Source organism: Camelus bactrianus, chromosome 9 (genome assembly GCF_048773025.1).
Source record: "Camelus bactrianus isolate YW-2024 breed Bactrian camel chromosome 9, ASM4877302v1, whole genome shotgun sequence".
Lineage (NCBI taxonomy): Eukaryota > Metazoa > Chordata > Mammalia > Artiodactyla > Camelidae > Camelus > Camelus bactrianus.
This window is the reverse complement of record NC_133547.1, coordinates 75,809,850-75,827,093: the sequence shown is the minus strand read 5'-3', so window position 1 is coordinate 75,827,093 and position 17,244 is coordinate 75,809,850. Positions and strand designations below refer to the sequence as shown.

At 53.6% G+C, this 17,244-nt stretch overlaps 1 protein-coding gene across 7 annotated transcripts in view; it reads right to left on the bottom strand.

Moving 5' to 3' along the window:
• The window catches only part of ZNF423 (zinc finger protein 423), a 313,363-nt gene that overhangs the window by 25,745 nt on the left and 270,374 nt on the right, over nucleotides 1-17,244 (bottom strand). For all 7 annotated transcript variants that reach the window (XM_074370793.1, XM_074370789.1, XM_074370792.1 and 4 more), the window contains 2 exons: nucleotides 3,849-3,980; nucleotides 2,090-2,205 (listed from right to left, as the gene is read on the bottom strand). In XM_074370793.1, the coding sequence (XP_074226894.1) occupies nucleotides 2,090-2,205; nucleotides 3,849-3,980 (248 nt within the window). The remainder of the gene's footprint in view (nucleotides 1-2,089; nucleotides 2,206-3,848; nucleotides 3,981-17,244) is intronic.

Genomic DNA, 17,244 nt, shown 5'->3' with positions numbered 1-17,244 from the left:
AGGTGCACACTCAGTTCGTGGAGCAATGGGGAGACAGCAGTGGGCCCTGGAGGGGGTCACTACCTTGCTGGTGGTCATCTGGAAGCAGAATCCCCTCTCTGGGCCTGGCTCTGTCCCGCACTGTGATGGGATGAAGGCTATGTGAGTGACACAAGGACTTAGAGGAACTCAGAGGGGCTGCCCAAAGGGTGGAAAGAAATAGGCTTCCCAGCAAACCACCTGGCACAGTTCAAGGTCAGAGGCCAGGCCTGTCAGCTTTGCCTGCCCAGCCCTAGCATGGGGTCAGCCCATGACTATGGGACCCTGTCAGATGGTGAATCACTCCTGTGCCGTCTGTGAGCTTGTTTTCATTTCCTCCAGGTGGCCACTGTCACCAGCCGTGCTGACAGTCTGGGTCCAGGCCTGGCTGAGCGGACGGGCTGCAGCATGATGAGGCGGGCCGCGCTACAACAGGCATGGCTGCACCCCTTCAGCCCTGAAGAGGCCACCACTGCTGCCCTCCAGGGACATTACAACTCTGCTGTGGCCGCGGCCTCTTCTCCGAGGGGTTGCAAGTGCTGAGTGCAGCATCAGCCCCGGCAGGGCGGTGTGGGCAGGGTGCACAGGGTGGGCAGGTACACCTGTGTGTGGGCGATGCTGTGCGCTAGTCCCTGGGGGCATGATGATGCCAGGTCTCCTCTCCTTCCAGGCACGGGGGCGGGTTCCCCTCCTCACCCCTTTGAAATTGGGCACAGCCACTTGATAGGCTCTGGCCAAGATGATGTGGGAGTGAGAAGTGGGTTATTTCTTTGGGTCAAGCTTTGAGAGCTGGTCTGTGGTCACCACCTCTTCTCCTACCTTGAGGACCATGCAAACATGAAAGGAGGTGGATCTGCCACAGGCCCAGGTCACAGAGTGACTGTCCTGAGCAGAGTCCCTCCCCTGTCATCTGCCTGGATATGTAACCTGAGCAGCAAGGAAGTCTTTGTTATTTGAAGACAGCGATCTAGAGGATGTTTGTTACTGCAGCAAAACCTAATCTGCACCTCAACCACAAACGGTATTACTCTCAGGATGTGCTATTTCGGACTGTCTGTGTACGCGTGGTATTTCTGTGGAAGCCTGAGGATGCCTTCTTTTGGGATGTGCTGTTATGCTGTGTGTGTGTGTGTGTGTGTGTGGTGTTACTCTTTGAAAATGATGTTTCTGTTTGTATGCATGAGAGTGTATATGTGATGCCATTGGACAGCGTGTATGTGATTTTCCTGTTTGTGTGCAGCATGTCTGGGAGGGTGTGTTACTTCTCCAGCATTACAAAAGTTTCTTGCAAAAACTGGCAGGTAAAAAGGTGATTTCACCTGGACACAAATCTTGGTCCTCAAACACAAGCAACAGGTGTGAAGAGGCCTCATGTGACCCTGAGGCGAGTGGCTGCAGGTGCCCAGGGAGGCCCACCACAGCAGCTTCCCTTCCCCAGGACCCCCCAGCCACTGCAGGCCCCGGATGGGGGGCTGAGGAAGCTGTTGGGGCCGTGGTACCCCACCTGAGGGCCACATCAGCCTCAGGACCCCTGGCTGGCATCCCTTGCCCTGAGTTAGGTCCCAACCTAGCAGCCATTGCTCTCATTTTCCTGGCTTTCCTGGGCACATGGGAGGTTCCAAGATGCTAGACCCAGCTTCCAGCCACACACCACCCCAGGACTCAGCCACACAAGCCATACGGGCCACCAGCTGTAGCTCCAAAGCTCAGTAGAAAACCATCATGTAATATATGTGGGGAAACGGAATCCCCAAGGGGAAAGGACTTGACACAGAAACAGAATAAATGTAAGCCTTCTGACTCTGGCTCCAGGCTCAGTTGCTACAGTCTGGCTTTCTTGAGAGCACTGGGCCGGTGAGGCCAGAGGCCTCACCCTACACCAGCCAGCCAGCCAGGAGGGCAGCCACTGGTTCCAGGCTCAAAAGCGCCAAGTCCAGGACCTGTTGCTTTTTTGGTTGGGGTGAGGCTGAGTACCAGCTCCCACCATCATGGATTCATCCCAAGACCCTTGGGGCCAATGGGGACCCCAAAGAGCACCAGGATGGTGTGTGCAGCAGATGAGGGCACTCACCTGCAGCTCGGTCTGGAAGAAGAACTTCTGTGGGCACTGCGAGCAATCGTAGATTTTGTCCTCCTGCCCGTGGACAGCAAAGATGTGCTGCTGCAACTTGTTGGCCTGGACAAAGACTGGACATGGACATGGCCGTCAGGGGCCAGACACTGGGGACACCAGCCCCGCCACCCAGAGCAGCTGCCTCACACCATTCCCAAGTAAGGAGCACCCAGGCATGGACACAGCGGCCAAACAGCAGGCTCTTGGGAACACGGTTGGCACCCACTAGAGAGGGCTTAGCCAGTGAAGATGAGCTCTGCCACTTACAGGCTGTGCAACTTTGGACGAGTCACTTAACCTCTCTGGGTTTCATTTCCTCATCTGAAAAATGAGGATCAATAAAGTATATAGCTCACAGGGTGGCTGGAAAGATCAAATGGGTTAATACTTGCAAAATACTTAAAAGATGGCCTGACATAATTAGCCCAAGGAATGCCATCCTTGTCATCATCATCATCATCATCGTTTGCCAGATACCTTCCACGTGTGAGCTCCTTGAATACAGCACAGGCCTGTAAGGCAGGCACTGTAGTCATCCCCATTTTATGGAAGAGAAATCTGGGGCCCTGGGAATACTAAGTGGCTTGTCCTGGGTCCCACTGCTAGCAGGTGGCAGAGCAGAGATTTGACTTAAATAAGCTTAGCACAGTGTCTGGTGCAGGAAGATGCACTACAAATACAAATCACTCTTCTTGCTGAGGTTGTCACCATCTTGGATCCCCCACAGGGGTCCCCATGTCCTGGATGGGCAGACGGGGCAGCTGAGGCCCCTTGGTGCCAGCCCGGACCCAGCCCGTGAAGTGTGATGGTAACAGATGGGTGGGGGCTCCAGAGGTTGAGAGATTGAGGCGGGAGAGGCACCAGTGTGTTCCAAGACTCTTGGGAGCCCCAGAGGGGTGTGAGTGTACTGGGACTCTCCCCACAGCAAAGCCCATTTCTTGGGTCTGTCATGGAACAGGTCACAGCCTCAGCTTCCCGGTGGCAGGAGTCCACAAGGCAGTCCTGGCCCTGGGCGCACACAGGAGGTGGCTCCGAAGCAGCTGTGTGTCTGGGAGGTGAGCACTTCAGAGATCCCCTCCTGCCAGGCGCCCTCCCCAGGGTGGGCTTCCCGCCGTGGCAGACGACAGATGTCAGGGGGAGGCAGTGGAAGGCCAGGCTCCCCCATGCACACCGGCTGCCATCTGGGCAGCAGGAGGGGGGCCAGGAGAGCCCCTGAGACTCGCCTCGGGCCGGGACAGCCGCTCGCCTGGGCCTGCAGCCAGTCTGGGGGTGGGGGACTTGGCCAGCAGAGATACTCTTGACCCCTCCAGCCCAGCACACGGATGGAGCATGGGCTGGGGCTGGCGAGGAGGAGGAGAAGCCAGGAGGTGTGTGAAGAGAGAGCCCCACTGGTGCTGGATAGAGCCCGGAACCCGCGAAGGGCCAGCTGCAACCCAGGGGCGAGGCTGGGTGGGAAACGGCCTTGCAGCAGTTGAATGCAGGGGTGGGAGGAGGGCTAGGAACCTACGCCACCTAGGAAGAGAGGCCAGAGAGTATAAATGGAGAGGGCCAGGGTCAGCTGTGAGGGGGTGGCGACCGGGCTGGGCATCCCTCGGGGCTTCCCCCAGGATCTCTAGGGCCACAGGGGCCAGAAGCACTTGCCGAGGGTCAGCAATTGAAGGGCTGAGCCCGTGAGCCCCTGCCCTCTCCCCACCTGCTCCCCACCGGGCGCACCTACCTGTGAAGCACACGGGGCATTTGAAGGTGCCGCCCATGCCCTCGAAGCTGTGCTCGATGAGGTGACAGAGGAGCTTGGCCGGGGAGTCGAACATCTGGTTGCACAGCTTACATTCATGGTTGATGCCTTCCTCTGCAAGGAGAACCACGACCGCTCAGGGACCCTGTCCTCCGGGCAGGAGCCCACGTGCCCCCAGTGCTCCCCAGGCCAGCCCCTCCCTGATCCCTGGTACCAGGGCTGGGGAGGCGGCCATGGACGCCAAGGCCAATCCCAGCTCCAGATGGTCCAGCCCCTGGAGGCTTATGGACCTCAGAGGGTCGGCCTCAAATATCTGGCTCTTGAAGGTGTCATTTGCTGTGATTTTTTTCCTGCTGTTCTAACAACCAGGTGCGCAGGCCAGGATCTACAGCTCGACTCTAGACCATGTCACAGTGGAGAGGGGCCCAGGATGGGGTTGTCACGGAGAAGGGAGTCCAACCAGAATTTTTTAAAAATCCAATAGACTATTTTATTGAGCATGTACTGTGTGCCAGGCACTTTGAGCTGGGATTCTGCAGGGAGTTAAGCAGAAAATGTACTTGCCCACATCCTAGTGGTGGAAGAGACAGATAATAAAGATGATCAACGCAGAACTCTGTGTCAGGAGGTGACAAGGGAACACGGGGAGCTCTGGAGGTGAGAATGGAAGGCAAAGCCCTGAAGTGGACATGTGCAGGGCCAGCTAGATGGTAGTGGTTTGGGGGGTGTGCAATACCGCACGCTCAGGGGCCTGGGACAGTGTGGGACAGTGGGGACACTGGGATGCACATCACAAAGAGCCTTGCCACTGGAGGGCTTGCGGATTTTAGTCTAAGAGAGATAGGCAGCCACTGGAAGATACGGCAAAAAATCATAAAGTCTTCTTTTTAAAATTTTGAAACAGACGGCTTACCCGGCGCTCACGGACAATGGGCAGACACCCTGTGCTGCTTCCAGATCAGAACACGGCTCCATCTCCCCACCAGGGAGCTACTATGACCCCAAACCTTCACTCAAAGGGGCCCCAGGAAGGGAGCTTGCCCCGAGCACCTGCAGAGTCAAGGTCTGGCGCCCCTGCCCGGAATCAGCAGGGCAGAGTTCAGATCCTGGCTCCTGGATCCATGTCTCAAGCCATGTGGCCTGGGCATCAGTTTGTTCTCAGTAACTGAGGGCCACCTGAGTCCCTGCCTCACAGGGCTGTGAGAGGATGAAAGGGGTCATACATGTGACCGGTGTGGCCCACAGGTCAGTAGGAGGTGACAGGGAATTGCCCCAGCTTGAGTGTCACATCATCCAGAGTTGGAATCTGGCTCTGCCACTCCCTGCAGGATCTTGGGCAAGTTTTGTAACCTGTGTCTCAGTTTCCTCTTTTCTAAAATACTCAATAACAGCTTTCCTTACCACTACACACCCAGGAGAAGGGCCAAACTCCAGAACACTGACAACACCAAATGCTGGAGAGGATGTGGAGCAATGGGAACTCTCACTCACTGCTGGTGAGAATGCAAAATGGTACCACCACTTTGGAAGACAGTTTGGCAGCTTCTTACAAAACTAAACATACTTTTACACTATGATCTAGTAATCTCACTACTTGTTATTTACCCAAAGGAGTTGAAAACTTATGTGCACACAGAAACTTGTACATGGATGTTTATATTAGCTTTATTAAAGATTGCCAAACCTTGGAAGCAACCAAGACATCTTTCAGTAGGTGAGTGGTTACATAAACTGTGATACATCCAGACCATGAATATTATTCAGCGCCAAAAAGAAATGAGCTAACAAGCCATGGAAAGATATGGAGGAACCTTAAATGCATATTACTAAGTGAAAGAAGTCAATCTGAAAATGCTACAGAGTGTAAGATTCCAACTAGTCTGGAAAAACTATGTAGATAATAAAAAGATCAGTAGTTACAGGGGGTGGGAGGGAGGGGGCAGGCAATGAATAGGCAGAGCACAGAGGACTTTTAGGGCAGTGCCAATACTCTGTATGATATTTCAAGGATGGGTACATGTCATTACACATTTGTCCAAACCTACAGCATGTACGACACCAAGAGCCAACCTTAAGGAAAATTATGGACTTTGAGTGATTATGATGCTTTTTTAGGTTCATCTTTGGAAAAAAAAAAAAAGTACCATTCTGGTGAGTGATGTTGATAATGGGGAGGAAGGGGCATGTGTGGGGCAGGGGATATAAGGAAAATCTGTATCTTCCACTACTTTATCGTAAACCTAAAACTGCTCTTTAAAAAAGCCTTTTAAAAAAAGATCAACTCCCTCCACCCCCCCCACCAAAATAGCCTTCCTCTTGTAGTTAATGTGAGAATTCAATGAGTTAATACTCATTTAATACATAAAAAGGGATTTTTGACCAGCCCCTGGCACATAGCAAGCACTCCGTAAGTGTTTGTTGCCAAGCATGCCGGTATCGGTGAGAGTATTATCTGGGACAGCCAAGGACACAGGCTCCCCCTCCGGCTCCCCCAGGGAACCAGCCTCACCAAAGGTGCCAGGTGCTCTGATTTGCCCTCAAAGGCAAAAATTAGGTAGCAGAGGGGCTCTGCCAGTGGCAAAACACGAACACAGATGGGCTGAGGCTCCTGGCGAGTCCCTGGGTCCCCAGGCCCTGGCAGGGGCTGGCAGGGACAGCCGGCATCCCCCTTGGCCCAGCCACCCCCACCCCCCCGAGGCAGCCCACTGCAGAGGCGCACACGTGAGTGTGCAGGTGGGCCTGCCCCACATAGCCCACTGGCTGGAATCTACCGGGTGCTTGTCATGCCCCTGGAGCCCCGACAACTAGGCCACACGCACCCGACAGAGACTCGAGCAGAGCTTCCATTTATACCGGCGGAAAAGGAATTCATTGACAAGTTTGGGGACACAGGGCAGGCTCAGCACGCTCGCCGCACAGGCCCCACGCATGTCCTCCACTTCCCTCGGGGAGGTGCTCATCATAATTAGAGATGGCCTCCAGTGTGTGGGACTGCCTCAGAAGCCCCCTGAACACACCCCCTGCCCCCGTCCCTGCGCAAACAATGCTTCTCAGTGCCTGGCACCGAGTAAGGGATGGGTGAGTGAATGAATGAATGAACGAGAGCGGTACCACCCTTATATAAGGCCTCCCTGTTAGAATGTGGACATCTCCTGTACATCAATGAGGCAGAGGGCATGTGAAAATGAGGACTACAGAGGTTTCTATTATAGTCAAGTTCATAACAAATTGAATCTCGGCATTAACCCTGCTTGCTGGGAAAACCACATCTTTAGGAAAGAAAAAATGGGTTCAGAGAATTAGACCACTTGCTAAGGTCACACAGCCAGCTGGGGGTGGTACTCTGAATAGGCTACAAAGCCCTCCCTATCCGTCTGGATCCCACCTGCACACCACCTCCAGGTAGCCTCCCTGACTATGCCAGCCCGCACGGCTGCCCTGGCTGGGCCGTGACTCTGGGCTCATCTAACCATATCCTCTGAGTCTTCCTGAACCTGGCAACTAGGCTAAGGGTGCAGATAACGTCTTCTCCTGTGGTCCCCAAAGTATCAGGCTCCACCTGGCCCCACAGGAGGGGCTCAGGAAATACAGAGGAAAGATGCCCTGGCTGGGCTCTCTCCCCTAGCCCGGCCAGAGCAGGCAGGTTCCCTGGGAGGAGATGGCAAAGGAGGATTTACTGCTCTCTGCCGAGCGGGGGCCTTTATCCACTTGGCTGTGAATGGAGACGTGCCCATCTGATACACAAACACTGAGAGGACAAAGAAGGCTCCTGCAACTTATAAATCAGAGAAATCAGGTCTGACAGTCACTTTCCGTTCTCTGCGCGCTGAGCAATTCATCAGCCGGTCCCCCCTGATTCACTGACGCAGCTACATCCTGCACCCACGTTCATAAATATGTGCACAGTCAGGCAGCCCTGGAGCTGCAAGCCGGTTCCCGGGCCTAAACAGCTGCCATTTAAGCAAATCACAGCCCCACACGGGTGTCGACGTGAGCTTCCAGGATAACGAGATCAAGAGATAGACAGCTACGTGAACTGGTCCCTTCCCTCGCTCCCCCTGCCTCCAAAGTGTTAAAAGAGTCCCACCTGGGAGACAAGTGAGGGAAAATAAAACAAGACAAAAGTAAAAGTGGGTGAAAAATAAGAAAGCCTGAGGGCTTTCCCCAGACCTGGGCATCTCTCCCACTCCAGGCCAGACCTCCTGACTAGCAAATCTTCTCCCGGAGGAGGGATGAGGCCCTCTCCCCACTAGAGGGGGTTGGAGGTGCTCCCTGGGGTGTCCATGATGTGTACCTCTGTCTATAAAACCATCCAAGAAAGCGGTGGGGAGGGCCAGGGAGGGGCTGCCCCAGTTCATGTGCAAGCACTCCTTTGCGTGCCTGTGACCCAATACCAGCGAGCCCGTGGTCACAGAGAGCACTCGCCGCCACCATCGCTCGCACCCCGCCGGCGCCGACAGCCTCTCATTCCGTCCCAAGCTGCAGAGTCCGCAGATAGCAGCACCCTCGGAGAATAACTTTCCTGAATTATGTAAGATCACACAGGCTCGGCGACACCTCGGAGCAGAATGACAAAGCTGTCTGGGAGCGCGCGGGCCCCTCCGCCCCGGCGCGGGGCTGGAGGACTTTGTGAGTGAGGACACACGGTTGTTTCCTCTCCTTTTTATTCTTTTTTTTTTTTTTCTCATAGCACATGACAGGCATCCATAAGAGAAACCCACGCAACTCAAGTGAATTCTGCAGCCCTGCTCATTTGTAAAGTGAAATGCAGATTTCACCTGCTTACTGCGCCAGATCTGCCTCCGAGTCCCCCTACGTCGGGGGCTGGCACGGGGAATCTATTGATTTATTATGATTTTTTTTAAATATAAAAATAAATAAAAACCCAAACTGCCAAACACACAACCCAGCAAGCACGAAAATCCCAGAGTCCCTCTCGCTCTTTTATTTTTTTTCCTCTGCTCAGGAATAATAAGTGTTAATTTTACACTTCATTTCTCAAAAAAATAATAGGATGTGCTTTTGCTTAAAACCAAGTCAGCCTGCTGGAACCTTTCAGGCTGAAACTGTGTCAGCCCAAAAGAGGAGCAGAGGGCTTTGTGGAAGAGCATCGTGCCGAGATGATAGCTCCCTGTAATGTCCTCGGTACCGACTTTTGTCTCCAAAAGCATTTGATCCCTGGCAGACACATACTTATTTCCATACAGGTCTTGGGGGAAGCCAGGAGGAGAGAGAGCTGATTATCAGAATCCTGAAGGTGAAGCTCAGGTGGGCCCCACTGATGTCAAAGGCAGGCCTGGGCACACACTCGGAGGCCGTAATTTGCTGCCTGGGAGGGAGGGGTGGCAGGCTGCGGCGGGAAGGGGACAGGGCATTGTTCTTGGGCTCTAATGCACTGAGCATGACCTGCTCCTGCCATCGCTGTGGGCCCTGCCGGGCCCTTCTCTACACAGGGATCCCACACGGGGGCTATGTCATTCCTGCACATACCTCTCTAGGAGGGAACCAGTGACTGTTGCCTGTGTCGACAGGGGACATAATTAGCCACCCCCATTCAGGAAGCAGCAGTTAAAGACACAAAAGTTAGAACCAGAAGCACTTGGGTTTGAATCCCCTTCTGTCACTCACTGTGTGTGCTTGGCTAAGTTCTTCAACCTCTCTGAGCTTCAGCTGCTTCTGCTAGAAAATGGGAAGACTCATCACAGGGTTTTTGGAAGGCGGCCAAGCAGGCTTCTTCTGGCACAGGACGTCCGCCCTGTCTGAAACACTCTTCTCTCAGACTACCTTCTCCTCCCCCTGCCCTCACTTTGCTCAGGGGTCTGTTCAAGGATGCCTCCTCCAAGAGGCCTTCCCAGACACCCCCGGCTAAAACAGCACACCCCCACCCTTTCTAGCACATACCCACCTGGAATTTCCTTGACAGTGTTTACCAACATCTGGCATAGTATAGAGTTGATTATTTAACACGCTGACTTTCGTTTTCACACATACACTCAACACACACACAGAAAGAATAATGTAAGCTCCATGAGGGTTACCTGCACATAGTAGGTGCTCAAGAAACAGAGAACAAATGATCTGTGTAAAGCACTTAGTACAATATTTGGAACATGGAATGGAATGGGGTGGGGATGCTGGTAATGCCAGTGACCAGACACCAGTGGTCCCCTCCAAACTCACAGGACTGATGGCTTGTCAGACCCGTTCTTGCCTTCAGGAACCTGATATCTGAATCCTCACAAGGTGACCTGGTCCAGGAGTGCAGGCACAGAGGGTGTCCCTCAATAATGGAAGAGGAAAGGAAGCTTTGTGGGCAGGGTCCCCACCAGGGATGTGGTAGAGTGGGGTGCGGGGGTGCATGCTATTCACCACAGGCAGCCCCCTCTGGCTTTATAAAATACAAAAAATGTCAAAAACTTGAGACCTGGGACCCAGCAAGCCATCCTCTTCTCCTTGATCATCCAAAAACTTCGGGTAAGAAGGAGGGCAGACAGACTCCCATCTTCCTTCCATGTTTCCATGTTTGCCCTGGGCGGACCCCATTGCTGCTGCAAGCCCCAGGTGACATGAGGGCTGGGGGCTTTCGTTAGGGGGTGGGAGGAGACAGGGCCCACAGGGACAGCAGGGGCTGGCCCCAGGCTGTAGTGTTGTCCCTGCGACAGCGTTTCTGCTGGGGGAAGGCGTGCAGTGGGGCGCACAGGCTGCCTGGCCACGCTGAAATCCTGTGACCAGCTCGGGTAATGAAGTTCACCAGACTTCAATTCCACAGCACGAGGGGGCTGAGCCCAAAGATCACCTCGTGTAAAGACTCCTGAGGGCCAGGGGCCAGGCTCAGACACACACAGGGCACATGGAGAGAAGGAAGAGGAGGAGCAGAGGGCCCTGCTTTCACCCAGGCAAAAGAGGAGGCCAGAGGAGGACCCCAGGAGAGGACCCCTCTGATGCCACCCCCAGGAAATAAGCAACAGCAACAGATGCCAAACAGGAACTAGAAACATGGGCCTATAGGGGGCTCTGTCCTTCGTTCTCTGTAAGGAACAAAGACCTTTTGGCAGAAGAGGAGAGGGCCGCTAATAATATTTGGGCAGCCAGATCAGGCTGTCAAGCTATTGATTTGTCATTAAATACCACAGGAAATGAACCAAGGCAAGCAGAGGGGGAAGCGGGGGATGATGTTTGGGCTGGGGTGGACCATGGGGCAAAGGAGGAAACGGGGTCTGAGGAAGACTCCTTCCCCAGAGGCCAGGCAGGAATCGCGGTGCTTGTAAGCAGGGACAAGGGATGATCCCAGGACCCCCAGAATCCTAGGCCCCATCTTCCCTCGATGATGATCTATGTCCCTGCTGGGCAAGGTGTGGCCCCAGACCAGCAGCCCTGGCCTCAACTGGGAGCGGGTTAGAAATGCAGACTCGGGTCCCACCCCAGACCTGCAGAATGATTACCTGCATTTTAAAGGTGCCCCCAGTGATCTGGGTGTGCTTTCAATGGGGAGCATTGAGCTCTATAAAAGAGCTTCTGGGGATGCCAATCTTGTCGGAATCCTGGTGTCAGGAAGCTGTAGGTTCGTACTGCCTTCACCAAGATTGTATGTTTCAGATCTTTAAAGAGGAAGAAAGTTTTCTATGGTCGATTTTTGTTCACATTTTATAGAAGACTGAGAAATCCTCAACAATGGGAAACACTTTCCTGGTATCACGACTGGGATGGACATCATGTGGGTGACTTTGGTGGGGCTGCTGGAGACTCTGGGGGTGGGTGGCTGACACTCCCCCAAGCCACCTCGGCATCTCCACTGCCCCAGCCCCCCAGTGCCAGGGTGCCCCGGGCTGCCCGGTGCCTCCCATCACTCAAGAACACCTAGCCATCGCTTGAAGGCACTCCCCACCATGGCTGCCCCCATTTTAGGCTCCCATTTTCCTAATTAATCCTGGAGGATGGGCTGTGCCCTTCCTCCTCCCCGTGGGGGCACCTTCCCAGGCCTCTCTGGCCAGGAGGGACCCACCTCACGGTCCCCTGTGTTTCAGAAAGGCTTATAAATGAGCTCTGGCAGCCTGAACCAGGGCCCCACAGGGGACCCGGAGCCTCTTCAAAACAGAGCCCTGACAATTAGGCAGTCTGAGTTTTGAAAGGCTTGGGATTGATGGCGTGGACAGTAAAAACATCACCTGGGGAGCTGGGTGTAGTCCTCCGAGGGTTGCCTGAGGTCAGTTGCCACGGCAACGGAGAATGAGCTCAACCTTGTAACTGACCCTTATCTTTTTTTGATCTGTGGGCCACTTGGGGCCAAGGCTTGAAATCAACTGGAAAATAATCCGGTCACATATCAGAAAGAAAACTATTTATACTTATTTACCCAGGTACCTACCAACATTCCCCTTCAACAAGGAAGCCGACACCACAATAAACCAACGTGGCATGTCCGAACAGAGGCTGCCGGATGGCGGGAAAGGGGAGGCTGAATCCCCCATCTCAGCAGAAGGTAGCCCTGTGCAAGGGCGGAAAGGGTTACCCTCCCCCAAGCCCCTCCCGTCACTCTCGCCGGAAGCACTGGACTCTCTTGCCACCCGGTAGAAGTCCACCAGAGGAGTTGGGCTCTGCAGTGTCCTCTCGTCTGCTACTCAGGCATGTCGTTTCAGCCTGGCTAGATCACTAGGCTGCCTGGCTTTATTCCAGGGTCGGAAGAGGCTCCTTTCTGCCAGAAGCCTGTTCCCAGCCACGAGGCTGGACAGGGATGCCAGCGAGATGTGCACCACTCTCTGCACCTGGGGGAGGTGCTGATGTGGGGTTCTGGGAAAACAAGCTGAAGGGGGCAACTGCAGGCCCTCCCTCCTGGTCCCACACCCCGGAAGGCTTGGCCGGCTCAGCCACCCGTGGACTCACCCTGGGGTGCCTGTGTTGATACGGCCATCTGGACAAGGCTGGTCTCCAGGACTCTGCTGTCCTAAGTTACAAGTACTCGCTCACTGTCTCCTCCTCCGAAACCCAAATCAGAAGACTCCAGATGGTTCCATTGACCGACTGCTCCCAAGAGCCACATCAGATGGATCTTAGCTGGGGGTCAGTTAAGCCTGAGCATGATTCAGGGTAAAATCCCCTCGAGACTTCCCATCATAGCAAACAGGACAGTTCGACGGCCTGCCCCTCACTCACCCTTGTGCCATCAAGATGAGCTTCTTGCAGAGTGGGGGAAAAAATCGTGGCTGAGAACTAGGCAGTTTGGAGGATATTCCTGGCTCCATCGGAGATGCCGAGGGGGACTCTGGGCTTGGCACCTTCCCTCCAGGCTGTCTCTTCTGTAACACAAGTCCTCTGAGGGGGTCACCAAGGCAGTGGAACCCACCTCCAGGAAACGCTTAAAGAGTCCTTAAACAGCACCCGCACATGGCAGGCACACAATCAATCTTACATCCACCTGCAAGATGCCTCTGTCTCAGCTTCCCTGTCTCCCTCCTCTTCCACCTCCACACCAGCCTCCATACTAGCGACAGCAGAAGTTGTGCCCAGATTTCACACCCTTCTGCTCAGCTATGGCTCGCTGCAGCCCCGTTTCTGGCCACAGGAGTTCACCCCATCACCCCTCAGATGCTCCTGCGACTGGAGCGTCCTATTTCTTCCTGGTTCCTTTCTTAGTTCCTTTCTCTTAAAACTCAGTGGGATTTCTATGGAAGTCAAAGCAGGGCCAGAGATGAGGATATGACTCAGGTTCATGCACATCACCCCCTAGGAAGGCCAGCCCTTTCTCATAGTTGGACCCATGCAGAGCGCTCCCGCCCTACGGGCCCCAGTGCTCTAAGAATCTCAAACTGAGGCTGGCCCAGCTGGATGCGGTCTTCGGTGGAGGGGAGCTCCTTCCGGCTGTACGATCTGCTTCCACGCTGCCAGGGACACCAGCCCCAGATGGTTAGTGAGAAAACACACCATCTTTGCAGAGGGCCCTTGCTGGCGAACTTCAGCCGGCAGCTGACAGAGACACGGCCTCTCAGCAGTCTGAGCAGCTTGTAACCTTCAGGACATGGTGACTGGTCGTCTTGGACAAAAGAAAAGGCACCAACTAGGCCCTGGACAGGTCACCAACACATGGGAGGTGCCTGTCTCGGCTACTTTAAGGGAAGATAGCAAATGAATGAGAGAATGATCAAATCGACCGCAGACAGAGCAGTGGGCCTTCAACGAGAACTCAAAGGAGAGAGAACACTTGGAGATCTAAAGAGTCCAAACTTCTAGAACTTGGGACTTTGGGGGCTTGGGACATCCTACTGATGAAGATGTTCCATTGCCCTCCTCCCGTACCCCCCCAACACACACCTGCAAAAGACCAACACCCTCAGAAGGTGAAGATTCTGTTACGTCCCCTTGGGACCCACTGGGTGAAAACAAATAGCTTTTTCTTCCTTAACACACCAAACACCTGCCGATATATAGCTCTGATCTTCAGATTCAAGTTTTCCACAACAAGGCAACTGCTTAAAAATCCATCATGTTAATAATCCTCAGATTAACGGCCTCTAATAGCATACAATTAACGTGACAGGCAGGCTGCAAAACCCTATTGTCACCGACCCTGTCAGGGACACATGAATTACCCCGGCTTCCACTCCAAGGGTTTTCTGGGTGTGGCTGCTGCCATTTCCTTCCCCTACCAAGATCATTTTTTTTTAAGTGAGCAACAGTAATGCATCAAAAATCAGACAGCTACCCACAAGCACGCAAACCCAGTGCACCCGTGCAGAAGGCAGGTAGCACCATTTTTTAAAAGTTTTCCACCAGGTAAACTTAGAGTTGTCCCTGCAGCTCCTGATACTTGGAGCAAGAAGATCTGGTGCTCAGTCTGGAAACTGCAATTCACCACTTCCTCCCCTCTGACCATGTTAGCCAGATACTCCCGGTCCTCAGCGACATTCTGGGGGGAAACAAGTCACAAGACTAGAAAATAGTGACTGATATCTATTGCAAAGTTGTAAAAAGGATGTATCTGCTCGATGTACACTGTTTAATACGGTCGTCAGTAGCCACAAGTAGCTATTTGAATCAAAATTAATTAAAGGTAAATAAAATGAAAAATTCAGTTCCACAGTTCAAGTGTTCAACAGCAATGTGGTTAGTGGCTACCGATTTGGACAGCACAGAACATTTCCATCCTGGCAGAAAGTTCTATTGGCCAGCGCTGTGCAGATTGCTAGCAAGGTGAGGGCAAGGGCTCTCCCTGTCTTTCTCAACATTGTAATCCCAGAACCTTCAACCATGTGTATAACATAGCATGCACTTGATCAATATTTATTGAATCGTGATATGTGTGTTTCCAAATGTTGTAAAGAGTGCCTCGTCCATTTTGCCTGTTACAATTGCCCTGCATGGGAAATGCTCAGATGTGAACTTTTTTGACCTTCAGCTTAAACCTCTACCCTGATAATCATGTGGTCACTTTCCCCGCGGCAGATAAGAACGCAGGAGCATTCGAGAGTAATGAAGTTTCTCTGAAGGGCACAGTCCAGACAACTGGGTGACTTTGGATCAATAGGTTGTGAGATGGGTCACTAAAGAGGGATCACTGGCTCGTCTAGAGCCCACCTGGCACCACCGCTGAGCAACCCGCGTCCCCCACTCCCTGCGTCTCCCCAAGAGGCAGCAGAATGTCAGCAGGCGGAGGATACCTGTGGGCGGTCAAGGCCAAGAGAAGGAACGAGGGACGCAGGGATTTCCCACCTTTACACTGCTCAGCCCCGCTGCTTGCAAAGGAAGCAACCGCTCCCCTTGTAATGCTTAACCGTGCTGTGTGGCTTCTTCATTCTGCTTCTGCATGTCAAAGAACCAGGTTTTTCTGTGACCCCAGTAAAATGAAAACTGAAGCTACAATTGGATGTTCAAAGGCCACAAGGAATAAATGAATACATTCAAATAAATGCTGCAGCCTTCATGTTGTCGTCACGTGATCCTCATCATAATACCAGCGTTGAGCTGCACTGGGGGAGCAGCTCTGCTTCTGGCGGCTGAAGAGCCCCAGGGGATGGCAAAGCCCGGAGTCGCAGCCCCGCCCTCTATGGCATTTTCTAGGTGGAACTTTCCTCTGTCCACTCTCCTCCCTCTCCGGCTTCCCAGCCACCGCCACCAAAACAGCACCTTCTTGAGGGCAGGCACAGTGGCCCCGCCTTTCTTTCTCCAACAGACCCAAATGGAGACTCAATGAGGCCTCTTGGATTTCCCACGTTCACCTCTGACATTAACATGTGTTTGTTGGATCCCAGAACTGAGCTCTCCCAGATGGTTATCTGGGATGGTTTGGGGCCAGCACCCAGAGACCAGGTGGGGGTCCACCGTCTCTAGGCAGCTTAGGCCCAACCAGTCTGCCTCTGCCCACAGCCAGCTCTGTCCACCACCCACTCAGCAGGCCCTTGAAGCCTGGGATCGGCTCCCATCCCACCCACCATTCCCAGCCTGAGAGGCAGGTAACTGACAGCCCCTGCCAGCCTCCAGCCCCAGAAGGGCAGGGGATGGCAGCCTGTACAGAAGGAGGGAAGCGGGCTAACTGCTGAGAGGTTGGGGAGCGGGGGTGGAGGCTGCCCCCACGCAGCCCTCCACTCTCCTCGCTGGCCCAGCAAGCGGAACAGCTGCCATTAGCGGTGATGAGATGCAGGCAGCTTGAGACCCACGCACCGTGGCAGGAGGACAGCCCTCCATACTGCTCCGGCTGGCATCTAGCCTTCCTGCTTTTTGGAAAAGACGTTTCCTGCTTCATGAAACAGCATATCAACGCCGGGCAATTCACCCTCTGCTCTCCATCCTCCTAGTCCCGCCTCACCACGCCTGCTCGGGTCTCTCCCACCTCAGTCCACCCAGCACACACCGACTGGATAATCCTCCCCAGGCTCGATGGCCATCATTTCACTCTTCTTCCAGAGCCTGTGTGGCTCCCATTCTCCCAGTACAGAGCTGGACAGCCCAGGCTCCAACTAACCAGCTCCTCTACTTTCAACAACACCTCAGGGCCCTGCTTATGCCTGACTCTGCACCTTTATTCAAACAGTTCTGGGTGCTGTGCCTCTGTCCTTCCAACCACGATTTTCCAAGAGAAAGTCCTACACAGGCATTCCAGTCTCTGGTTCCAGTTGCATCCAAAGCCATCCACAGTTATGTGAAATAAAAAGGGGTCTTCCCCAAAATTCTTCTCTTTGCTTAAGCTAACTTGACTTACTGTCACTTGCAACCCAAACAGTCCTGGCTAGTAAATTCTCTGAGGACAAAACCAGCCATTCTTTTTACTTGTCTGGTGTTTCTAATGGAGCCAAACATGAGGTGTCCAATTCATGCTAATACTTTGGTTGGTTAATAGATTCATACCCCCCTCCTCCATGGCTGTGGACACCTCCCTGGACTAGTCAGG